General features: G+C 41.0%; 1 protein-coding gene across 1 annotated transcript in view; it reads right to left on the reverse strand.

Moving 5' to 3' along the window:
- Positions 1 to 27,125, reverse strand: part of PCNX2 (pecanex 2) — a 224,877-nt gene that overhangs the window by 150,479 nt on the left and 47,273 nt on the right. The window contains exons 11-15 of the mRNA XM_073338102.1: positions 26,022 to 26,175; positions 25,901 to 25,933; positions 12,992 to 13,163; positions 5,644 to 5,754; positions 4,519 to 4,610 (exon numbers count right to left, since the gene is read on the reverse strand). Coding sequence (XP_073194203.1) covers positions 4,519 to 4,610; positions 5,644 to 5,754; positions 12,992 to 13,163; positions 25,901 to 25,933; positions 26,022 to 26,175 — 562 coding nt within the window. The remainder of the gene's footprint in view (positions 1 to 4,518; positions 4,611 to 5,643; positions 5,755 to 12,991; positions 13,164 to 25,900; positions 25,934 to 26,021; positions 26,176 to 27,125) is intronic.

Consider the following 27,125-nt stretch of genomic DNA (forward strand, 5'->3'; position numbering starts at 1 on the left):
TACCCAATAACATGCTGGATTTGGCTCAGGACACCTCATAAAATCACATAACATGTTCTGTCGGCTGTGCGTTGTCCAATCGACAGCATGAGAACTAACTTAACCTAGCAGTAGATTACTGCTAACCAACCTCACATCTCTAATCTCCTTGTTTGATCACTGTTCTAATCCTTTGATTATTCTCAAAACTCAAACAGTCTAACAAAGCCTCCTCAACCTACTTTCTTCACAATGTCTTACACTTGCATAACCTGTATTAGTTTATTCTAGCACTCACTGTTCATCCTTCAAACCAAGGCACTAAGGAAAAGAATGAACAGTGTCATAATCAATCTAATTAAAATAGCAATTTTATTTTAAAACATTTCCAATTTGGGAGTTTTCATATTTTAAAATTGTGGTTACAAATAAAAATATCCACACTTTAATTTTTAAAGAAGGGCCAGAAAAAGTCTGTTTATGCAAATACCTAAAGAGGGAAAATAAGGCTGAACCTATTCATTCTACAGGATAATATAAAAACATGAGGACACAAGAAGCTTTTAAGGAATGAGAGGTTCAAGTTTGATATCATTGGAAGGTCTTTTTCCATCTGAGTGTTTGGCATGAGCAATAATCTGCCAATGAAAACAGTGAAAGCCACTAGGATACATATCTGTTCTTCAATTTAGTTCAGGAAATAGCACATTGCTGTTTATACCTGCTGAGATATAAGACGTCCTGCCAATAAACAGGTATAGATTTGATGGATTTGAGTTTCAGACGAGCAATATGTTTTGTATGCTCATAATTTCTGTTTCTGGGTCAAGCTATCATGTTTTCCTATCCTATATCTTTCTGGCTGCTGTATTTCTTTGTCTCCATAATATATTAAAAATACCCAACGTGTTTTTTTCTGTTGCTTCTGACAAATTTGAATAAAAATAAAAAGAGACCCCCAAAAAAGTGAATTTTGAACTCTGGCATTGGTTAAGCCAGTGGTGAACTGTAGTTTCTGCTTCTGCTAGCTGCTCTGTTCCTTATCTTGCCTTCCCAGTCACCACTACCCCATATGTCTAGTCAAATCAAACGTATTATTATAATTCCTTAGCCATATAACATAACACATATAAGATAAATACTCCCCAACTATCTGTGTCATTCATTTGTTGCATCTTGTTCCACATGAAGTTCTGGGGCACACACTGTCTTCTTTGTAATTGGTATGCACGGTACCTAGCACAATGGGACCTTGATCCTCAGTGCGGTTTCCTAGGCATTACCTTAATATAAATAAATAGTAGCTTTGAAACCTGACAAGTTTGGAATTCATAATTTGTGTCTTTGAGATTACCACATGCTTAATAATATCACTTTCCCTCATTCATTGGAAACTACACCTTAGTGAACCAGACTCTATGGTGCCTGAGCTGCAGTCTCTAGTGTACAATTGTGATGGGCTGTACCAGGCCCTTTGAGGCCCCCTGCTCAGGGCCTCACGGACCTACCACACCACATCCCAGAAAAGGAGACGTGAAGGTGAGTCCTCCTGGCCTGCCTAGAAAGGCTGTAGGGAAGCAGCTCATCAGAGTGCAGCAGGCCCAGTTAAAAGGAGCTGCAGGTTCTGAGAAGATCAGTTGCTGGCTGGGACCAGAAGGGTGAGGAGGACTTGAAAGGCTGTGAAACTCTCCAGGCGGGAAGGCCTCAGAGAGACCCTGCTCAAGCAGGGACCAGCCAGAGAACTTCAGCCCTGAGGTAAGGGGCTACATGGGAAGTGGCCCTGGGAATAGCAGCAGCAACTACAGTATTACAGGAAGCAGCACAGGCTGCTATTTATAGTGTCCCTGGGTTGGGACCCGGAGTAGTGGCACGCCTGGGTCCCCCCACTGCCCACTGGCAGAGTGACCAAAGCCCTGAGAAGGGGACAAGATTCATTTAGAAGCCCAAGTGAAGGGCAGGACTTGAAGAGTCTCCAGGAAGCACTGCTCAATAACAGGGGCACTGCTCTATAACAGGGCATGGGCAGGCTTAAAGCTAGCCCAGAAGGGGCTGAGAACTGAGCCCAGAGACAGGGCTGCAGACATTACCAAGGACACAGCGACAAGCCCTGTTTGTTCATTCACGTGCTTGACTGTGTGACTTAGCCAGAGGGATGAGCCACTAAGACCCACCTGATGAGGCAACAGCCAACAGGAGGCACCTTGAAGAGAGAGAGTGCAGGTTTGCACCCAGATCATAGGAGGCGCTCACAAGAGGTGAGTGTGCACTGTTACGCCAATGATTTCAGTATGACTCAAGAATCAAGTCCACTACCTGTCAAAAAATACTACTTTGTTTCTGACACAGACATAAGCACACATTTCACAATGGTCACTGTTTAGGACCACATTCTGCTGCGCTGCCTTAAGTTGAATTAGTACCCTTCCTCCACAAATAGTCTCACTGAAATCAGTGGGGTTACTCACAGTGTCAGGTACTACTCATGAATAAGAGTGGAAGAATCATTCCCTTACAATAGACTAGGTAACTGCCTAAAGAGACAAAACGATTTAGGTTAGACTTGGGAACAAGGGAGGTTTATGCCAGTGCTCCTTTCATGTTGTATAAAGGAAAGATGTATGAGACTTTTAAAACCCTAGTGGACTCAGGTTATGAGCCAAAGCAAGTGGAGTTATCTCTATATGCTTTAAATTATCCTGCTTATAAATATCTTCAAGAGAACAGTACAATAAAAATTCAAATTAGGTATAATTTTTCTGTGTGAAGAGAAAGTCTGCACTTAACATGGGTAATTTACAGCAGATATCTTGTAAATCTCTCACAGCACTCTCCAACTTCAAGGTGGCATTATAAGCCATATTTCTAAGCAGTTTGAAGTTTAACCCATGGGCAAGATTGCTCATCTGCAAAGCCACCTGCATGTTGTAATTTAAACTAATATGCTGAAAAAGAAAGAGTTGTATAAAAGGGAAAATATTTTCAAAGGCTTTTCCTTTATGTTATTTACAAAAACTATTTTTAAACACTCCACCTCACAGCCTCCCTAACTCTCCCCTACCCTACCGATCCTTCCTTTTCCATCTTCATAAGAGACCTGACCCTTTCCCAGACACCTACAACAACTTCCATCCTCAAAAGGGCCCCTCCACACATGACCAGTTTCCTGCTAATTGGTGCCTCAAAATCCTCTCTCTGCACATGGCTCCGACCCAACCCTCCTCCCAACTATAAAAAGTACTATAAAAAACATTAAGGAAAGAGAGTTCATTTTTAGCTCACGAGATCTAGGGTGAAATCCTAAGGTCAACCAGAATTTTGCCACTGAGTTAAATGGAACCAGGATTTCACCTCCAATGTTCGTTTGTTTAAATGACACACCAAAAATTACAGAGGACACACACGATCTGATCATAAAAAATTAAATTATACCAAGCACAAAATGACAAAAAAAAATTAAAACATCTATTTTCCTCTACTTTTGCAACTGAAGCATTGCCAAATGAGAAAGACAGAGGCTGTGTAGTATTAGAGAAATTATATATATCCTATGTAAATTCATTACTCTAGACCTTGTAGACCAAATTTCATTATGGACCTATATTAACCCCGCCCCCTCCCGCCAAGAAATAGGTTTAACAATGAAAATGTAGATAGATTTTTAATTATGGTATAGTGTTAGTAGCCACCATAATTATGGGTACATTTACACCACACAAAAAAAAACACCAATGGCAGAGAGTCTCAGTGTTTGGGTCAACTGACTCAGGCTCATGCAATGGGGCACAAAATAGCAGTATAGACATTCCCACTTGGGCTGGAGTTCAGGCTCTGAAACCCACTGAGAGGGCGGGTTTCAGAGCCTAGGCTCCAGCCTGAGTGGGAACATGGACACTGCTTTTTTGAGCCCTGTGAGCCTTAGTCAGATGACCCAGGCTTTGAGACTCGCTGCCATCAGTTTTGTTTTGGTTTTTTTGCAGTGTACATGTAGCCTAACAACGTTGTGTAGAACATATAACAAGCTCAAAATTAGAGCAACTGTACTGCATGCTGTTGTAATTTAAAAAAGGGGGAGGGAAGTTGCTTTGTGGTGTGTGTGTGGGTGTGCGCGTAGTTTGGTTTTGTTTTGTTTTAAAGAAAGCAGAGTCTTTGTTAAGAATTTCGACCAAATTCAACATGGGCATGATCAGGAGTAACTCGCTCTGAAGTTTGGTGGGAACCGTGCCTATTTATGCCACGGCTGCTTTTGGCCCTTTGTACTGAAAACACAATGCAACAATTTCAGGTAGGATGGCCAGACTCTAGTGTTCCATGAAGTCATGGGTGATAGGTTAACATTTATGCCAGTATTTCACTTAGAAATTTAAATATTACAGAGTAGCTTATACAAAGTACATTTACAAGCCATGTTTTAAGTTATTTGGGGAAATAAGAATTGATAAAATGGATGCATGACAAATTAGACCTAAAGCCACTCACTAAACTAGAGTATCTCCTGAAGCATGGTTAGTCCCTTTTGCCACCGCAGTTATTTCCACTTACCTTCACTGCATTGAAGCAGAAAGCATACAGTACAATCACAACTACAAAACTTCGAGAAATACTGTACAGGGCAGATATCAATCCAGCAGCAGCTGAAATACAGACATCAAACGTTTTATACTTTCTAGATGAAACAAGTTGCAACCAAAAGCAAAACAAAAAAGGACTTGCTCAACCAGAATTTAATTAATAGAAATCTTGTATCTCAGTGTTATTCTCTTTCTTTGTACAAAGAAAGCCGTCAATATTTTGATCAGTTAAACAAGCTCCTCAAGAGTCTAAGGGTGAAATTCTGGCCTCATTAAATCAATGCGAGTTTTGCCATTGACTTCAGTGGGACCAGGATTTCACCCTAAAGGTCCATCATTTTGTATATTTATATGCCCTGCCAAAATATTGCCGCCTATCCTTTTTTCATTTTTGAAGAGGAGGAAAGGAAGGATGCTGCTTTAAAATGCTTTAACCCTTATACTGCTGAATTCCATTGCAGCATTCCTCTGAAATAAAAAACAACGTGGGGGGTGGGGGGACGGTCAGCATATTTGGTAGCACTCTCACCGGGTGAAATTCTGGCTCCATGGAAATCGGAGCAAAACTTCCCTTCACTTTGGTGGGGTCAGGGTTTCACCCAACATATTTTGCCCTCAGATCTGCTACATTATTCAAGAGTCAAGAAGTTAAGGAAAAACTACCCCAGACGCATATGGTAGTTTTAGCCATCTGATTCTTTTTTTCTTATTTGAGCTACAGGGGGGAAAAAACTACTAAATAGTCCCTCTCTCTTTTTGGGCTTATCCACATTATGCTTGAAATGATGACAGAAATCACCATGCTTCTAACGTGTTTTCTCTCATATGGAAAAGGATTTAAGTTTTGCCAAGGATCATGTCAGACAGTCTAAAAACATTTCTGTGGGAGTGGTTCACAGTCTAGCGCACAGTTTAAGTACTGCTGTTCTCAGAACAAATCCTTGTCCATATGCAAGAAACCATGTGTAACTGCGTGATAGCCACTAGCATTGTTTCAACTGTAGTGTGAATGGGGCCTCAAAATATGCAGTACAACCCAGCTTAATTTACGGCTGTGGGCATAAAAGATGAGCTCAGGCTACAATAAGCTACTTACCAGAACCACCAAAAAGTAACATGTCTATTTGTTCCAAGAGATATATACAGAAGGTGTTGATTTGAGGGAAAAGGCCAAGAAGAGAAATTGCAGGGAAGCAATACAAAAACACTGAAATTAAAACAAGATGTATGTTAGCACATATTTGAATGTCATAATAACTGAACATATTTGTATGAAAAGCAGAGAGAAGTTGCCTCAAACTGGGATAAGCTACCTCTTTTCTTTTTCTAGTCATACCAAGCTATTCTTGGATTGTTATTGAGGAAAAGCAATGGTAAAGAGGACAAACTACCTAGAGTTATCTGGATTCCTCTATTTGATCAAAGAGATTTTTGGTCCCCCAGACCAAACATTTCAAGATCACTTGAAATTCAGTGATCACAAGGAGGATTTTGCAAAAGCCCAGCACTGAAACGAGAACGGAAATCCTCACTGTGAGGAAAGGGGGTCACTTTATAGCTAGCTTGATATTACTAGTTTGAAGTCTAAATGATTGCTCTAACTATTGTGACCCAAGAACAGCCTGGATGGGGCGGGGGAGTAATTAATAGCACAAGAAATAGAACTCACTGTCAATGTGTCAGAGGGGAGTGTGTGAATATGAGGGAAGGGGTGAGGGAGGCTGGCTGACAAGAGCAATCTTGCCATCTCACTCCCTCTTTGATGCTTCCTGGAGTAATCCTAAAACACGTTAATCTTATCCTGTGTCAGGGAGTAGCCAAAATCACTCCAAGATCCCTTTCTTGAGTGCTAATAGCTAATTAACACCCCATCACTTTGTATGTATAGTTGAAATTGTTTTCCAATATGCATTATTTTGTATTTATCAATGTTGAATTTCATCTGCCATTTTCTTGCCCAGTCACACAGTGTTGTGAGATCCCTTTGTAACTCTTTGCAGTCTACTTTGGACTTTATTATCTTCAGTAACTTTGGATCATCTGCAAACTTTGCCACCTCACTCTTTACCCCTTTTTCCAGATCATTTATGTATATGTTGAACCGCTTTGATCCCAGTGCAGATCCCTGGGGGACACTGCTGTCTGCCTTTCTCTATTCTGAAAACTGACCATTTATTCCTGCCCTTTGTTTCCTGTCTTTTAATCAATTACAGATCCATGAAATGACATTTCCTCTTATCCCATCATTGCTTAGTTTGCTTAAGAGCCTTTGGTGAGAGACCTTGTCAAAGGCTTTCTGAAAGTCCAAGTACACTGAATCCAACGGGTCACCCATGTCCACATGTTTGTGACCCCCTCAAAGAATTCTAATAGATTGGTGAGACATGATTTCCCCTTTACAAAGCCTTGTTGACTCTTCCCCAACAAATCATGTTCATCTATGTCCAATAATTCTGTTCTTCACTATAGTTTCAACCAATTTGCCTGGTACTGAAGTTAGGCTTACGAGTCTGCAGTTGCCAGGATCACCTCTGGAGCCTTTTTAAAAAATTGGCATCACATTAGCTATCCTCCAGTCATCTGGTACAGAAACTGATTTAAGCGATAGGTTACATCCCACAATTAGTAGTTCTGCAATTTCACATTTGAGTTCCTTCAGAACTCTTGGGTGAACACCATCTGTTCCTGGTGACTTATTACTCTTTTATTTATCAGTTTGTTCCAAAATCTCTTCTATTGAAATCTCAATTTGGGACAGTTCCTCAGATTGGTCACCTAAAAACAATGGCTCAGATGTAGAAATCTCCCTCACATCTTCTGCAGTGAAGATAGATGCAAAGAATTCATTTAATTTCTCCACAATGGCCTTGTCTTCCTTGAGTGCTCCTTTATCACCTTGATCATCCAGTGGCCCCACTGATTGTTTCCTGCTTCTGATGTACTTTTTAAAAAATGCTGTTAGTTTTTGCTTCTTTTGCTAATTGCTCTTCAAATTCTTTTTCAGCCTAATTACACTTTTACAACTTGACTTGCCAGAATTTATGCTCTTTTCTATTTTCCTCAGTATGATTGGACTTCAATTTTTAAAGGATGCCTTTATGCCTCTAGTCACTTGTTTTACTCTGTTTAGCCATGGTGGTATTTTTTGGTCCTTACTATTCTTTATAATTTGGGGTATCTGTAATGCACGCCTCTATTGTGGTGTTTTTAAAAAAGTTTCCATGTAACTTGCAGGCATTTTATTCTTGTGGCTGTTCCTTTTAATTTCTATTTAACTAGTTTCCTTATTTTTGTGTAGTTCCCCTTTCTGAAATTAAATGCTAGTGTTTTGGGGGGGGGTCGGTATACCCCCCTCAATGGATTTCTTTCACATATAGTGCCACTCCTCCACCAACACAAGCTATTCTGTCATTCCGAAATATTTTGTATGAAAGAGGGAGGGAGGTGGACAGGAATTACAAACTCATATTGGCATTTGGAACCTATAAAAAATAGAAGCCAGCTGCCTTAAGCACCTCATCCTCTTCTTGTTTTCTAGCTGTGAAAGCAGGTAATTGTTGTAAAAAGAAAAGGAGTACTTGTGGCACCTTAGAGATTAACCAATTTATCTGAGCATAAGCTTTCATGAGCTACAGCTCACTTCATCAGATGCATTCAGTGGAAAATACAGTGAGGAGATTTATATTCACACAGAACATGAAAAAATGGGTGTTATCATACACACTGTAAGGAGCATGATCACTTAAGATGAGCTATTACCAGCAGGAGAGCCGGGGGGGGGGAGAAAACCTTTTGTAGTGATAATCAAGGTGGGCCATTTTCAGCAGTTAACAAGAACGTCGGGGTGGGGGATAAACATGGGGAAATAGTTTTACTTTGTGTAATGACTCAACCACTCCCAGTCTCTATTCAAGCTTGAGTTAATTGTATCCAGTTTGCAAATTAATTCCAATTCAGCAGTCTCTCGTTGGAGTCTGTTTTTGAAGTCTTTTTGTTGTAATATTGCGACTTTTAGGTCTGTAATTGAGTGACCAGAGAGACTGAAGTGTTCTCTGACTGGTTTATGAATGTTATAATTCTTGACATCTGATTTGTGTCCATTTATTCTTTTATGTAGAGACTGTCCAGTCTGACCAATGTACATGGCAGAGGGGCATTGCTGGCACATGATAGCATATTCCAATATTATGTTGTAATATTTCCTCATGGTCAAAGCCCTGGCTGGGATGATTTAACTGGGAATTGGTCCTGCTTCGAGCAGGGGGTTGGACTAGATGACCTTCTGGGGTCCCTTCCAACCCTGATATTCTATGATTCTATGATATCTCACATTGGTAGATGTGCAGGTGAACAAGCCTCTGATAGTGTGGCTGATGTGATTAGGCCCTATGATGGTGTCCCCTGAATAAATATGTGGACACAGTTGGCAACGGGCTTTGTTGCAAGGATAGGTTCCTGGGTTAGTGATTTTGTTGTGTGGTGTGTGGTAGCTGGTTTGGTGGTGGTTGCTGAGGCATCATTTCTGGCTCTTCCTCACCCATAGTCTGACCAAAATTTCTCATTTCTTTTATATCATGGTTTAAGGGCTAAGACTTGCCTGAGTGAGAATGCAGGGCATTGACTTAACCCCTGCAGTCCCGTCCACCATTTTCTTCCTTTATAATGCAATCCTCCCTTTGTACAGCAACAGCTATGTTGTAATATTTCCTCATGGTCAAAGAGTTGGACAAACCTCTTGTTGTTCACCAAACATAACGTTATCATATCAAGCTTCTGGATTCTTCAAGTTGGTAAACTTTGTATCCTTCTCAAGAGGTAGCAAATCCAGTCTTTCACCACATGAAGAATTGTGAATGTAGATTCAAATGTAGATCTTGTGTGTCGTTACATATTGTGCTGCCAGACTGCTGGAGCTGTCTGGACTTAAACAGTTCCTTTAAATGGTGAAGATATTCAAGAATTTCTGTTTTCAGTATTCCAGATTGTGCTAATAATATGGGGTGAAATCCTAGCCCTATTGAAGACAATGGAAGTTTTGCCATTAACTTTAATGGAGCTAGGATTTCACCCATGGTGTAGAGCAGTGGTTCCCAAACTTGTTCCGCCGCTTGTGCAGGGAAAGCCCCTGGCAGGCTGGGCCGGTTTGTTTACCTGCCGCATCCGCAGGTTCAGCCGATCATGGCTCCCAGTGGCCACGGTTCGCTGCTCCAGGGCAATGGGAGCTGCTGGAAGCGGTGCGGGCCAAGGGACGTACTGGCCGCCACTTCCAGCAGCTCCCATTGGCCTGGAGCCGCGAACCGCAGCCCCTGGGAGCCACGATCGGCCAAACCTGTGGACATGGCAGGTAAACAAATCGCCCAGCCTGCCAGGGGCTTTCCCTGCATAAGCAGCAGAACAAGTTTGGGAACAACTGGTGTAGAGATATCTCTTTATAGGTACAGCATGAAGTGAAAAATAAGGCATAGTATAATAAATTACAAGCAAAGTATATTATATTTAAGTGTTCTGGAGTTGTATATTGAGAAATCAATGAATTTTTGTTTGAAGGGTCATAGAATATAAAACTAACGTTTTCCAGAAGTACTGTGTTATTTCTGGTAACTATGAAACAATATATATATATTAATAAAATTAACCAAAATTGTTGCACTTGCAAGTATAAGAAATTGGTCATTGTGAAGCTGCACAGTGAATTACTGTAAAAGGTTTATTACTAGATTGTGAAACAAACTCAATTCAGTAGAAACTTGTTAGATGCATAACATTATTACATATAAAATGTGTTTTAAACTGGTCTGTGCCTTAGCAGGCAATTCATTTAGGAGATGATCAATGATAAATCAATGCGAGTTTTGCTCTTGACTTTAATGGTTGTAGGATCACGCCTTTAAATCAGTGCCTTAATTGGATCCAGTCTTGAATTCCTTATTTCAGTTGACCTCATTGGGAGATTAACGTAAGTAAGAAGTTTAGAACTGAGCCTATGTCAGCCAATAAATGCTGAAAGCGTGTTTGTTGATGTAAGTGGTTAAGTACTTAATATGTGAGATCAGCAAATCACTTCCCATACATCATTGAACAGCAGACATCAGATGATGGCAAACTTCGGCGACTACTGCCCTGTGCTGGATTTGAACCAGTAACATAGGGTCCATGTCTCATTAGCAAGCCCCTGAACTACCAATCACCCCAATAAAGATTTATTTGCCATTCAGTATTGAACTTAATCAATCTGAATTGAGAACCATGGAAGCTACTAGGTGCTGAGCACCTGATAAAATCCAGCAGCTTAATTTATGTACCAAAATGGGAGTTGAGTACTTTTGAAATCTGACCCAGGTAGCGGGTGCTGAGCACTACCGACAGAAAATCTGGCCCTTGATTTTCCCCAGTACCAGATATATCTGTGGGCCATTACTGCTGCAGCTGCTTTGCAGGGCATCTTCTCAGCATGGGTGAGACACATTTGAATGTTGTATTGAAGTACCGGGAAAAGATTCTATAAAAACTTCTTGGTTTAGAAGTGAAAAAGGAAATGGCAAAGTACAAAAATAAATTGCCACCACCCACTTACCTGAGGTTATCTGTTAAGGCATACTGCACACAAACAGTACTACCTTGGGCCTAGGAATTTGTGACAGATTTATTAGGAATTGGGGAATCTTTTGGGGAAAGAGGAGCCTATACAGGAAGGATGGGCTCCACCTAAACCAAAACAGAATCAGATTGCTGGCACGTAAAATTAAAAAGGTCAGAGAGGAGTTTTTAAACTAAGGGCTGGTGGAAAGCCAACAGGTGCAGAGGAGCACGTAATTCAGACAGAGACATCCCATAGAGAGGGGGATCTATTAACCAGGATTCTCAATATCCTAGTAAAGAGAATTCGATAAAGTACAGGTAGGAACTGAAGAGAAACAGTCAAATGAAAAAGAGTTCCATTCAGTTACATCACATGAAGGCAGATAACTAAAAAGTGACAAATTTTAAAAGTGTTTGTATACAAATGCTAGAAGTTTAAATATAGAGATGTGCGAACGTAAGTGCCTGGTATTAAATGAGGATATTGATATAATAGGCATCACAGAAACATGGTGGAACGACGACAATGAATGGGACACTGTAACACCAAGAATTACCTGCTTTCACAGCTAGAAAACAAAAAGAGGGTGAGATGCTTAAGGCAGCTGACTTCTATTTTTTATAGGTTCCAAATGCCAATATGAGTTTGTAATCCCTCTCCACCTCCCTCCCTCTTTTCCAGTCTGCTACAAGACTCTGCTCCATGACGTCTCTAAGGTCAGCCAAAATTAGAACATTTATAAGCTCACTCATTCTATAGTCGTTGCTATAGTTTTTCCATTTATCTTATCCCTGGAGTCATTTAGGATTCTTGATGAATTATTTATCAGCGTTTTTACTGTTCACTTTTGACAGGCAGATAAAATAAGACGTAAGAAGAAACTGTAATGAGAGCAAACAAAACTAATGAAAATAAGTGATGCAGGTCTTGGTTTGTCCCCAGTCTGTGGTGAGGGGAAATGGGAGCCAATAAGTACACATACAATGCCATAAGTCCATCCTACAAATAGCATAAGCAAGCTTTAGCTGCAGCTACACACAGGTATAGTAATCACAGATGGAAAAGTCCTATTAGGTCATCTAGTCCATGCCACAAGCTTGCTCCCTCCAATACTTTGTTTTCTCTTGTTTTAAATGTCTTAAACAACTGAGCTTCCACCACTTCCTTTGGGAGACTGTTCTACAGCCAGCCCATCTCAGTGTCAGGACGTTTTCCCAATATTAAGTCTAAGGATTTTTTTTTCCAGTTTCATCCCATTTCTCCTCACTACCTTAATTTACACCACCCTCATTGTTTATATCCTTCATTATACCGGTACCTGTTATAATGTTTTCCCCTTCATCTTTGTTTACACACACAGCTCTTTGACTCATGATGAAAATTTAAATCTATATTTGTTGCTCTTGTCTTAACCATCATCAGGTTGCAAATATTTTACAGTAATCAGGTGCCTAGACACAATGCAGTATAGCAGGTGTGACGTCCCCGGAGCAGCACAGAGGGGGGAAGGTTGCTGATCTGTGATGTGATGCCTGTGTGTACATGACCACCGTACAAAGCAAAAATGCATTTCACAGATGATGTCTTTTTCTAATATCATCAGTGATTGTTAGTTTTCTACAGAGAATACAAATATAATCCTTACTGTTTTAAGAACTGATTTTAGGGTGAGGGATGGATGCCCAGCGCCACCATATCTGCATGTTGACTTCTAAGTTTTTCTACAGGTTTAACCTTTAGATGAATGAAGGGGGCAAAATACACTTCTCCATAACATTCATTTGATTGTCAACATGGGAAAAACACAGGCTCCCCAGCTAATGGTCAACTCATTTTTACATTCACAGGCAAAGTATCAACTCACCTATTATATGGTCTCTGGCTGATTGGAGAGATTCAGGAGAAAAGAGCTTCAAGCCATATACTGTGTAAATCGAAGGATTTTTGTCTTTAGATCCAGCATCTAGCAGCAAAATAAGGCCACACAAGATACAAAAATATACTGGTCTGCTGTACATTATGATTTGATTGTGTCCCTGGAAAAGACAAGCAAACAAAATATTTCTTAATGTTGCACTTCATCTTTTTATTTATATGCATGACAGTGTCTAGGCACTCATAAAACTGACAGGGGGCAGAGACCAGGCAGTAAGCATTTTCTAAACCATATTCCCGCTCTTCTTCTTGTCTTAGTTCCATCCATATAGGGTCAGTTTTTGAGTCCTTCTTCTCCATTCCACTCTGTCTTGAAGCTGTTCCTCAGAAACTCCACTAGTCAATTCCTTTTGTTTGACATCCATTCATCTAGTTTTGGAAATTCCAACCCTTCTCTTTCCCTCCACTTCTAATTTTAACATCCTGTTTCCTATATATTCTTCCAATCTTCTTTTCACATGCCTAAACCATCTAAGCCTGGATTCCCTCAGCTTTTCTGTAATCAATACCACCTTCACACTTCCCCTAATTTGTTTGTTCTACTAATATAATGCTACAAGTGATTTTATCCACTTCTGAGTAGATTTTCAAAGGCACAAATGGCAATTACAGAGCAAGGTGCCTATCTGCCATTTGTGCCTTTGAAAATCTGCTCTTTCAGACCTTTTTAAAATAATAATAAAAATTGTATCAGTCATTACCATACTCTGAGAAAAATCTAGATCTAGCTGAATCTTGCTCTTTAATAGCAAACTTTACATTTAAATTTTTCCTTTCAAATGTAAAGCTAATATTAATCAATGTCTGCTTCATGTACCCTGACCTTTATGTCCAGCATTTATTAAATGAATGATAAAATTACAGTTTTTAATTTATATTATAATTTGCATTATATTAAGACGAGGTAGTTATTGCTGCCAACAACACAGAAAAGGAGCTTTGTGGCTCTCACAGGTATAAAGCTTCAACAGGTATAAAGCTTCAACCTTTCTCCTTTAGAAAATTGTGTGTGTGATGTGTCTTATAGTAGATTACAAGTGAAATGAGTTTAAAGGTCTTGATTTAAATACCACTGGTAGATTCCTCGTCATTATACAAAATTAATACACGATTTGTCAGAACAAGCAGTTCCAGCTCAGAGAACACCTTCCAGCTCACCCTCTCCAATTCAGAAAGGGTGGGGATGGTACAAGGGAAGATTAACCCTTAGAAAAGATATGCTTGAGTTCAAATATGGTTCTCTTTCACCCCTGCTGGAGTGGTTACTACTTCTCCTCTGCCTCTGTTTCGCTCTCTATTGCCACAACTACAGCTGGTTCCCTACTTTAATGTTGTTTCGGCGCTGCACCAGGAATCCTAGTACTGCTACCCCTGCTGGGCCATATTTCTACATTGGAGAAGACAGGAAGGGACTCCAACCACTTCCAGACTTTCTGGGGTAGATCCAGAAAAGGGACTTAGATTCAGCATTGTAATGCCTTACTTTAAGTCACTCTGCCACCTAATAAAGTCTACAGCCTTAATTTAGGTTCCCAAATTCCCTATACAATGCATGGGGAGAGTTAGGTGTCTAAGAATGGGATCAACAAAAACTGACACAGTGAGCGGGGAGCTGACTAAGCTAACCAATGGAGATGCCCCGAAAGGAATGGAACTTAGGTGCCACCAGGATCCTCCCTAGTGGACTGCGGAGCCCGGGACATAGGCACCAAGTTTCTAATCTGCCAGGGGGTGCTCCTTATCAGGTCTGCCCAGGCCCCGCCCCCACTCCACCCCTTCCCCCAAGGCCCCAGCCCTGCCCTGCTTCTTCCCACCCCCCCACCTCTTCCCCACCCAGTTCCGCCCCCTCCCCCAAGCGCTGCGCCATCACTCCTCTCCCCTTCCCCCCAGTGCCCCCTGATGCCACGAAAGCAGTAGGCGCTGAGAGCGAAGGGGAGGCGCTGATCGGCGGGACCCGCTGGCGGGCAGGAGGTGCTGGGGGAGGGGGAGGTTCTGGTAGGGGGGCTGCCGGTGACCGCTGCTCTCCTCCTCACCCCCGCCCGCCACTCTCATCCTTGCTGTCCGCCCGCCCGCCTCCTCACCCCCCTCCCACCTGCAGCTCGCCTCCCCATTCGTCTCCTCACCCTGCTCACCCGCCCGCCTCCTGCCTCACCTTCCATCCCAACGCCTCATGATTTTATGGAAACGCAGGGGCCCCCAAAGCGCGGGGCCTGGGGCAGTCTTCCTGATTCGCCATACCCAAGGGAGGCTCTGGGTCCCACCTCTCAAATGGAGTTAGGCACCTCCCTACACTCGGGATTTACAGCCATGAACCCTCTCCTGGAGTTAGGCATCTAAGTCATTTCTCACACAAAACAATGAAGGAGGAGAAGTTGGTCGCGGTACCCTGATAACCTTTAGCCCAGTGGTTACAGTACTCACCCAGGATGTGGGTTACCCAGGTTCAAATTCCCCCTCTGTCTGATGCTGCTGTAACCACTGGGCTAAAGATTACAAGGGGAGCAGGAGCATCACCACCTACATAGTTCTGTGCCAGGCCTGATCTGGAAAGAGACCTCTACAAATACCTACCAAATCAGGCCCCACAGGTGAGATAAGCCAAGCAATGCCTAGTTTTAGGATTGCACTGCAGCTGAAGCATGAGCTAGATGCCTGGGACTTGGATGGCTGAGCACATGCAGAAATTTAGGTGCCACGTGGACTTTATCAGTGGAAACATAGGCACCTCGGGAAGTTAGGTTTTGAAGATTTAAATTTTTGACTTAAGCACCTCAAGTTGCAGTTAGGCAGCTAAACCCCTTTTGGATTTAGCCCTCTGTCCCCGACCACCACCACCACACACAGCGCTGAAACAATCCTTGACTCAAAGATGTGGGTGGGGCAGCCTATGAGCTGGAAGAAGGAGGGGAAGGAATGCACCTGGAATGGGCACAGGGGTGAGTCACTTTCATCTCAATTCCTCCTGCTGCTAGCTCCTCAGGCAAAGGAAGAGTTGCTACTTGATGAGGCAATTGGGGGGAGAGGAAGGGAGAAGAGAGAGACCCTCAAAAGCATCAGAAAAAAGCAAAGATAGTGATACTTCTACAGTGAAGCTGGTAGGCAAACTCCCATTGAACTGGCTCAAGCTGCCTCTGTCCAGTTATCAGAGTATCAGCAGACATGACCCACACAAAATCCAGCTTCATATTTTCACTTCATCTTGCAAACATACATGGGAACCAGGAATCTGTCTAAAAGAAAAGGAGGACTTGTGGTACCTTAGAGACTAACAAATTTATTTGAGCATAAGCTTTCGTGAGCTACAGCTCACTTCATCTGTCTGTAAATCAGAGGTTCCTGCCAGCTGTACTCTAAGTAACATACAGAAGTGTTTACAATGGGCACCCTTACACCATTTATTTTTACATTTTTACCATTAGCCAAGTCCTTAATGGGAATATATTTCCTGTATTATTGCAATGGGCATTGCTATGATCACTAAGTGAGATGATGCCTTGCACAGCCTGCTTTCATGTCTTATTTCTTTGTTAATAAATTCACAGTTCAGTTAAAGTTTTGTCCTGGGATTCTACCCTCTAGATTGCTCAGCCCAGACCCTAGATCTTCTCGAGCGAGCGAGCAAGCAAGAGAGAGTCACTGATACCTTGATTGCAGTAACTAGCTACCTATCCGACAGACTAGGCAGAACTCATTCAACCCTTACTCCGCAGGATCAACGCCCGCTAATCAGGTTGGGTGTTTCGGGAAGACTCTACTAGCCAAACTTTACCTAATGGTCAAAAGTTAAAAGGAAACATTTTTAAAACTGCCCCTGCTTAATACTGTAACAACCTAGCTGGCTCATTACTGGGTAGCTTCCCCTCACCCAGGCTGAGCTGGAGGGAGAGGATCTAGCCAGCAAAGGGCACTGCGCCTTGCCCAGTTTAACAACCAGCCAGTTGAGGCGCCATAATTCTTAGAGGACATTAAAATGAAGTGTCTATTAAGTCAGAGGGGATTGGAGCTGCATACAAGTAGAAGCAGGCTGGAGGCAGCACTTTGGGAGCTGGCTGCAAAGGGAAGGCTGGGGAACATGAGCCTGAGAACTGGACTGCACACAGAGGGCTGTGCAGGAAATGTGTAGAGCCTAGTGCTTGCCTCTGAGCTCACAGTACACAGAGCACCCTACCAGACATCGAGGGGACAGGTGTTCATCACACACAGTGGCAGCATGCAGTGTGGTCAGTTCAACTACTGAAGTGTGGCTATTTCCACACACTCTAATCACTGTGGGGCCAAGCACCTGTGATGGAAATTCTAAGGGCAGGCATTCCCAACATTTTCTGAACATCCTTGCTTTTGGTCAGGCCAGAAATACCTTTAAAAACCCTCTTCCAATCCACCTAATCAGTGCTCAGATTACTGGGGGGGGGGGGGGGGCTTGTAGGGAACTGAGCCCCCTTACTAATTTTAGGCTACCTCACTTCTATCTTATGGCCCCCTTATTTCTCACTACTGTTTAAATTAAAGCAAGCCACTTAACACTGAGGGACCCACTACTCCCCCCAGAAAATTACCTGGAACTGCACAGAGAACACAAAAATGAAAAATATTTTTTTAAAGTATTTTCAGACATTTAAATAATTCAGTTTATCTTCTGGAAGATAGCGGAGTCCATTCTTCTCTTGTATCGGAATCTGGTTTGTCCACCACAAAAATACTGTACATTTTCATAAGGGGCTTCCTGCCAGCTCCTTCAATATCAAGGTCTTTCCTCAGGGCTTAGAAAAACTAAAATCCTAATTCCTTTCACTGTATCCTTACATTAATCTCCAATGTGGTCTGGGAAAAACACATTATGTTGTGTTACCCAGAATGTCCTACCTTTGCTGCTTTTTTAACAAACTCCTATAATTACAGTTCTGATTCAGCTCAGTTGGTCTTGGTCTTTTTTTTCCCCCTTCAGTCAATCACTCTTTGTTGTTGTTTTTTTAAAAAAGCTTCATTGAGAGCTGAACTAATGCCACCTCATTCGGGTTGAAAGCTCATCATATCTCACAAGCTAAGTCATGTCGGTACTTGGATGAGAGACCTCAAAGGAAAACGCAGATTTCTCCAGGAAGTGACTGAGGGTATGGGTGATTTAATAGGTGGGACCTCTTTTCTCAAAACCAATATTAAACGTATGCCCTATGGCACCATGCTTTTGGAGGTGGTGTTTTTTGAGGAGGCTTAAAAGTGAGGCGCTGCCCACTCTCTGTTATGAGAGTTTCCAGTGCACATTTTGCAAGCGTAGGTGTGTTAATCTTTGTTTCCTATCTCAGTTCCAAGTTGGGTAATTATATTTTGCTTTAATTCCCTGTGCAGTTTCAGTCAACTATAATATTCTTCTTCCTGTCCTTAATCATTGTATAGTGACACTATATGCTGGTAAACAGCTGCAGCTTTCCTCCCCAGGAATGGCTCGATTTCAGCAGTGAGTGAAGCAATTCCTGTTTTGCCTGTGTAAGGATAGTTGAATCAAACTCATGGCTTGTGGGATTCTTTGGGATGAAAAGGACTACGTAAAATGTACCATATCACCAACATTATTCTATTTTTTCATCAACATGAGCCATTTGACCCTACACTAATGTGCTTCTACCTGAGGTGGCATTCCCCATCAAGTGCTGCCCTAAATGCTGATCTCCGATAGGAATGCTGAATTGGAGGATAAATAACCCTGTATACTTAGAACAAATTAAATGTCTTTCATTTACGTGATTCCAGATGGTTCAAAAACATTTCTGTAGGGTGAGGGATGGAGAAAATACAAGCAGATATTTAAAGAAAATATTAACAGCTCTTCTGACAGCAAGCTCAAGGGTAAATAGAACATTTCATACACTGGTAATTCAAAGGATGCTTGAGTGTGAAAAGCCAAAATCAAAGTGACAAGGATTCAGGTTTGCCTTATACAATGTTGCCGTAAACCCATTTGTATTTGCAAAATCTAATTTAAGTGAGCACTTCTTCTCTAGTAAAAGAGCACTTCTTCACAATCCTTTTTTTAATCGGGAAGAAGGGTAAAGTGACCATAATTTTTTGGCCTTCAGCCAGGCTCATACTTTGGTATTAATATTGACTGATCTGTAATCGCTTCTGGGATCAATCAGTTAGCAACGCAGCAGATTACTAGGAACTGGTGTGCTTACATTGCATCTTGTATTCAGGAAATGTGAATTAAGTCAAAGTGAAGTCTAGTTAGCATTTAGTCATGGCCTCAATATTATACTAAAGGCTGCAATTTTCCCTCTCTCTTCTTCTCTTTAATAAGTTGTATGTCCATGGTATAATGGTAAAATTAGGAGTGTTTTCTACTTGCTTTCAGAATGTTATTCATTTACCTTAGAGACAAACTGCATCCAAGAAAAACACTTAAAAAGCATTTGGGCATAAGCTTTCATGGGCTAAAACCCACTTCATCACATGCATGGTGTGAAAAATACAGTAGGCAGGTATATATATCAGAGCACATGAAAAGATGAGAGTTGCTTTACCAAGTGGGGGGTCAGTGCTAATGAGGCCAATTCAATCAAGGCAGAAGTGTCTGGAGAGCAGCCAGACAATCAAAAAAGGGAAGAAATACCGCATGGTACCCATCTGTTAAGGTGATATCCTGACATATGTGCCACTAGATGTCCCAAAGAGCAAATTTTGCCTACGTCATGACAGACCACTAAAGCCCCCCAGTAACAGGGGACAAATAGCATTAGAGAAAGAAGGACTGTTGCTCGTATGGGTGTTCAAGGAGGGCCTGTCAACTGTGCCTCACATGAGGGTGATTGCTCAACACTGAGAGGTTACTCGTGAGGCTGGGAAGTGGATAATTGACAGGAGATAGAAGTTCCTTGAAGAGATCCAATATCAGCTAATTCTCCTACATCAGCACTTGCTGGAGAAAACAAGTTCCTGTTGTGTCAGCAGCTGGAGGTGGACACATTAATGCCTTTCAGGGGTTGAAGGATTAGAGAAAAGCACATTCTCATCCCATGCCAGCTGGCTACACTGGGCACGTTCCCAGACCAGACAGCCTTCCATTGAATAGGGATGCAGGAATTGAAGCTTATCATTGACACAAGAGAATTATAAATTTAAGGAATAATCTACAAAATGCTACTTGCTTTGTATTGGTCAATTTCACCATAATGAAATAACTTCATTCTGGTAAAGCTGGCCTGTCACTAAGTCCTCCTGCAACAGTTTTAGATTTTTATTTTTATTTTTTCTGGGATTACCTGGTTACATTATACGTACAGCTGGTTGGCAAATAATTTTTCCCCTGTGAAAATTTTTTTAAAAAACAACATTTTTTTTTTCAATTTTGTGAAATTATTTACGTGAAATGTTTAGGTTTTTGGGTTTTGGTGTCAAATATTAAATAATAACTCCAACCCTGATTATTATTATTTTAATTTTTTCAACAAAACTTGAAAATATTCAACAAAAATAGTTGTTGTTTTTTTGTTTTTTTAATTTGTTCTCCAAAAATTTTTGTTTGGCTGAAAAGCCATTTTTTAAATTAAAACTAATTTGATAGGGAAATTTCAACCAGCTCTATTTAATGTTTTTCTCCTGTGTGGCTGTATTTCTGAAAGACATGTAAAATGGGGAGGAGGGGAAGAAAAGGTGGGGAGAGGGAGGGAGGAAGTATGTGTGTGTGTGTGTGTGTACACAGTAGGAAACATCAAGGGGCTTGTGACTGAAAGCCAAGTGTCTAAGCAGATGTTAGGTAGGAGTTACTTGCCTAAGCTAACCCAGTGAAGAGTGAGTGAAAATCAGGCCCTATCCTCTCTCAGAAAGCAGCATTAGAACTGTCAGCAGCAAGAATTAGGCGACTAAGCACTGAAAGCAGAGACTATTCCAAACTAAATGCCAAAGCAAAGCAAAACAAAACAAAACAATTAAAAATATAACATTAAACACCACACACAGAAACTGAACATTAATCACATTAAATGAGCTCTATGTTGTACTCTGAAGCTCACTAACCTCAGACTCTGGCAGACATCTAGTTGGAAAAAATTTCAAAAGGCAGAAGCCATACATATCTACCTATCTAAAGTGTACCCATCACCTTGGTATCAGACACTACCCTGCTGAGACCTCTGCTTTGTGCACAGAAGCAGGATTCCAGATGATTTCATTAGACTGCTTCTTGCCCTGTGAGGCCTTCTGTGATATCGACCACAAAACTTGGTCCTGGACAGACATTCAGGACTTTCAGGTTCGTCAGCAACACCTTAAATTGCATCATGAAGTGAACAGGAAACTACTGTAGAGATCTGAGCTCTCGCCTTACATGCTCATAGTGACACACTCCACACTAGGTACCAGCATTCTATGCCTCCTAACTAGATTCTTAAATTCTAAGGCCAGAAGGGATCACTGTGAACATCTAGTCTGACTTCCTGTATAGCCCGGGCCATAGAACTTCCTCAAAATAATATCTAGAGCACGTCTTTTAGAAACAAAAATCCAATCTTGATTTAAAAATTGGCAGTGATGGAGAATTCACCACTACCCTTGGTAAATTGTTGCAATGGTTAATTATCTTCACTGTCAAAAATTTATTCCTTATTTCTCATTACTCTGGACTGTCTTCAAGGACAGTCCCAAACAGAATCTGTTACAGTAGTCTAGTTTCAAGATGACAAAGCCATGACCGACTACTGAAAAGTATGCCTGAAAGAGATTGGGAATAATGTTTGGAATCTGCCAGCAGCCATAGACGATCAAAGGCACAAGGGGCCACTGTAGTCTGAGAATCCAAGAAAAAGAATGGACCCAGAAAAACCCTCAGATTATCCCATTGCTCCCCAGTCTTGTTTTAGTGTGGAAAATTTCAGCTGCATTGTCATTCAGGTTTATAACACTGATCATTCTTTAATCTCCCTTCTGTTCTGCATCCTCACATTAGCATCAAGCCATCTTATCTACTTCAATTTTAATGTAGTTGTGTGAATTATGAAGTAGTACGGTATGGTATCCTTTCAAGCCTACTTGTTGTCTTATTTTTAATGATGCCAACTAATTCCAGCAAGCCTTTATTAATACATCTCATATTATAAAATTTAATAACTTTTAAGTGATTATAATGCATAATACAATATGGATTAAGTCTTCTAGCTTAATTTATGTTAAATACACCATTCATGTTTAAAATGTTGAGTGAAAATGATACTGTAAAATATTTTTTCATAGGCACTTCTTAATAAACCAGGCCTTGTGGAAGGGTTGGGAGGGAATCAGGTATATCATCACTTTGTTATAATACTGTATAACATGTAGAATATAATATGATGGATGATGTTATAACAACATTTTTACTGTGACTGTAAAATTCTAGCCATGGTATTGCATGAAAATATGCCTCAATTAAGCTTCATTAGTTATTTCGTCTTTGATGCTACAAATAATTTAGGCTAGGATGTGATTATAATGAAGTTTTGATTATGCTGGTTACCACCCCTCTTAAACAAATGTGAACATTATCAATGTTTGCATGTGCAAGCGATTTGATTACTGTTCACATTATTGTGTGTAGAAATGTGTTAGTCGAACTGACAAATATGGTCTATTTTTGGCATCGAGAAAATTAGCTCTTTCCTGAGATCTGAATATTTTTTAAATCCTTGGAAATAACATACACTACAAGGAATGGAATTGTAAACTAACGTTTATCAACACTGTCCAGTTTGCAGGTAGGCATAAATTGCTTCCAAATGTGCGATAGCTGAGCAATTCCATAATTTCTAGGAATGCCTGAGGCAGGAAAGGAAACTAAGAATCCTTCAAATTCACCTTGGTAGAACTTACAGTTATAAACTGCAAAGAACCTTGATTAAAAAATGAATTTATATTTCCAGTCTTCAAAATGACTAAGGCTAAAAATCACTGTCAAAGGGAAAGGATCCAGGAGACAGAGCTGCTTTGTAGTTCCCACCTCCCCACACCACTCCCAATAGCAGCTTGCAAACAGCAGTGCTCTTTTATCTAGCGGCAGACTTCCCAGAAGGTGAGAGAGTCCAAAATCAACAAACTGTAGGATAGGCTCAGGTCCTGAGTGAGCACACACAATATTTTGACTTGGAGAAAGAATTCAGTCCTCCTCCAACAGTTCACAAACTCCTCCCCCCCCACCACCCTTACATTACATTATCCTTCTAGATAAGAACATCAACTGTATTGATTTTTGCTCATTCCCCTTACCTAGTACTGGTTTCAGAGTAACAGCCATGTTAGTCTGTATTCGCAAAAAGAAAAGGAGTACTTGTGGCACCTTAGAGACTAACCAATTTATTTGAACATAAGCTTTCGTGAGCTACAGCTCACTTCATCAGATGCATACTGTGGAAAATACAGAAGATGTTTTTATATACACAAACCATGAAAAAATGGGTGTTTATCACTACAAAAGGTTTTCTCTCCCCCCACTCCACTCTCCTGCTGGTAATAGCTTATCTAGTGATCACTCTCCTTACAATGTGTATGATAATCAAGGTGGGCCATTTCCAGCACAAATAAAACACCCATTTTTTCATGGTTTGTGTGTATAAAAACATCTTCTGTATTTTCCACAGTATGCATCCGATGAAGTGAGCTGTAGCTCACGAAAGCTTATGCTCAAATAAATTGTTTAGTCTCTAAGGTGCCACAAGTACTCCTTTTCTTTTTGCTAGTATTGGTTGCTTTACATTACAGCTAGCCAACTGATAAGTGTTAGAACACATATCTTATTTGTTTAATGTAATGTATCCAATATCACACTTCCATTTCTTTCACTACCCTGGGAGCAATAGATGCACTGAATCTATTTCCCTGGTGCACATATTATTCCTGGAAGAAATATTCCTAAATAGGACAATCTGATGCCAGCAAACCAATGCATTTCCAACATAGAATCAGTATTTCTAATGTACTACTGCTCTGGAGATATGATTCAGAATACCAGGGTAGCCATTACTCGCAGTAAGGCAGATCTCACATATCTCTTCTCAATGTAACCTAATACACATACTGCTAGTGAAAGTTTACAACAATCCATTGTTGATACCTCAATTATACTTCTCCTAGTTGTGGTAATTGGTGAAGGAAGGATGAATATTATATATAAATACAATTACAGGAATAGATTAATTTAATAAGGAAGCATGTGCTATTTGATCAGCCAATTATGTACTTTTTCTTAATGACTTTGAGGAAAACATCAGTAATAGCAGATTAAAAATCAATGATCTGTCTTGAAGATTAATTTTAAATCCCTATTGACTGAAGACTGAAGGATGAGTCTGGATTGTTGTTGTTTTAAAAGCCAACAGTGGTTAATGGAAAACAGAGAAAATGTTGGTCAGATTCCATATGACTGAGTTTCTGAATAGTCTAATTCAGATACATGTATGTTTATTATATTTTAGCACACAGAGTACCTAAAAGTAATGATGAATTCAAATAACCAATCATGAATAAAAATAGTATTGAAGCCACAAAAGCCGCACGAAATAGGGTTCTTGATAAACAACCAACAATATTTACAAGAGCTACTTATTTCAATGATTCACTGTTGTGACACTAAGAACCCCTCAATGCCAACAGGCAAAGGGTTCACTGCTCTGTAACAGCAACAGGCCTGACAATCTCACTACACCTAGCACCCTGCTTCCATAGTATTTATCCACACAGAATGTTATGTGAGATCTTCAATAAAAGCTGGGTTCTCACTGATCATTAATGTAATTGTGAAATGTATGTACAAATACCATGAAAGAAGTTGTGTATATATACTGAAAATACATTCCTAAAAAGAGTCTGAATCGAGGCAGCATTGGTTTCTGCCAGACAAAAGGATGTATATTCCCTTATCTGTCTTGGTTTACATATAAATTAAGCATCAAAAGCCAATACAAATGAAGCCCGGTTTGCATAAGAAGTCAACATGAAGTCAGCACACTAGGGAATAAACCATGGGGGGGCATCCTGACTTTTGGGACAAACAATGGATGTTTGGGAGATAAGACGACAAAAGTACACCTTTTTTATCATTAACCAAGGAAGCAAAAGGACATCACTTTTTGCATTCATGAAAGAGGGATCCCAGTCATGTTGGTTGGAGATGCTGGGAGATTGCTCTGGGTGACAAACTTTTGTAGACATGGGCTTGGCCTGTTTAATATAGACTCTAGGAAAAGTGTTATATTTTGTTTTATACATAACCTTTCTCTGTCCATTGTCCTTACTGACTTGAATCTTTGACTCTCTGGTCCTTGTTAATAAACTTATTGTTACTTTAATTACAAATATATTTTAGTGCTGTAGTATTAAGCAAAGTGTTGTTCCTGAGTTGAAATCATTCAGCTTGCGTGCAGGGCTGTAACCAGACATTTTAGTGCCCAGAGCGAGCAAGCATATTTGTGCCCCCTGCGGGGGGTTTTCAGCATTTCTTCACCCCATTTTTCCACACTGGGCGGCTGCCTTGCTCATCCCACCCTGGTTACAGCCTTCTTGTGTGTATACTGTTCCTCTGGGGACAGCATACCTGGTAACTCTTATGAGTGGCTGGTGGACAAGGGGCTGGATGCTACAGGGATTACTCTCAGGACTCAGGGGTTGGTGTGTGCCTGTCACTAGCCTGTGTTGCCAGAGGCTGTTGGTTCCAGGGAGCTGGACTATAACAGACACAGATGAGACAACTGCACTCTAAGAGCGGTAAGGTGGTGCCTCATGATGACCCTGGGTAGCATCACAGCAGTACCAACTGATTCCCTCTCAGTACAAAAGTGATACTATAAAAAGAAAACTTGCTCTGCTTGCTGAGACTTACGTGTATTGGTGACGCAGGGTCGGGCTGAACACTCTAAAAACAAAAACAGGAAAAAAAATTATTTACAGGTTTTTGGATCCCCAAAAATTCCAGGAGATTTTGTGTACAGGAAATTTCTTACCTTTAGAAGGGAATATTGGCAACCGGCCATGACAAGACAGAACAGGAGGACCCAAATATCTTTACAGAAGCCTTGGTTCAGAGTTAGGAACCCAAGAAGTGAGACAAGAACTACTAGAAGAACAGCCAACACATTCTCCTTGATAGCTTCAGTCCTACAGGAATAAAATAAATAAAAGGGGTTTCAAAAGGAGAAAAGTGCCCATACAACTACTAGAGATAAAGGGACAGATCCTCAGCTGATGTAAATTGCCATCGCTGCACTGACTTGAGCTATAACACTATACCACCTGAGGATCTGCCCTCAAAACTCTACACCAACTGCTTGTGGACTTATCAGTGTATAATACTTCACTCTAAGTCTTTAGTTGTACATCTCATTATGACACCTAAACCTTGTATTCAACCCTGTGAATTTTATTTCATAGATCAGGGGTGGGCAAACTTTTTGGCCTGAGGGCCACATCATGGTTCCAAAAGTGTATGGAGGGCCACTACACCTGGTGGCTCTCGCAGCCGCACTGCCCGGCAGGAGCTCGCAGCCCCGCCGCCCAGACAGCACGGCAAGCTGAGGCTGCAGGGCAGAGGCCGAGGACTAGCCCCCCTGGCCAGGAGCTCAAGGGCCAGGCAGGATAGTCCCACAGGCCGGATGTGGCCTGCAGCCGTAGTTTGTCCACCTCTGTCATAGATGAATAGATTTTAAGGCTATCAGAGACTATTAGGATCATCTAGTCTGACTTCCTGCATAGAATTTCACCAAGTAATTTGTATACTTTAGTGTGCGGTTCCCTGTAAGTCTCTCTATAAAACAGTTTTTAAAGGGAATGATAAGCATTCATGTACTAAAAATGCTAAAGACAAAATACAGAATGTGGCCAAAGGTGGCGAGCAATACTGTTGTCATGTTAAAATTATTCTTTAAAGTGCACCCCTAACTATATAAAAAGAAAAGAAGGACTTGTGGCACCTTAGAGACTAACAAATTTATTTGAGCATAAGCATGCATACGATGAAGTGAGCTGTAGCTCACAAAAGATTATGCTCAAATAAATTTGTTAGTCTCTAAGGTGCCACAAGTCCTCCTTTTCTTTTTGCAGATACAGAC

The sequence above is a fragment of the Lepidochelys kempii genome, chromosome 3 (genome assembly GCF_965140265.1).
Source record: "Lepidochelys kempii isolate rLepKem1 chromosome 3, rLepKem1.hap2, whole genome shotgun sequence".
In the NCBI taxonomy this organism is placed as follows: Eukaryota; Metazoa; Chordata; order Testudines; family Cheloniidae; genus Lepidochelys; species Lepidochelys kempii.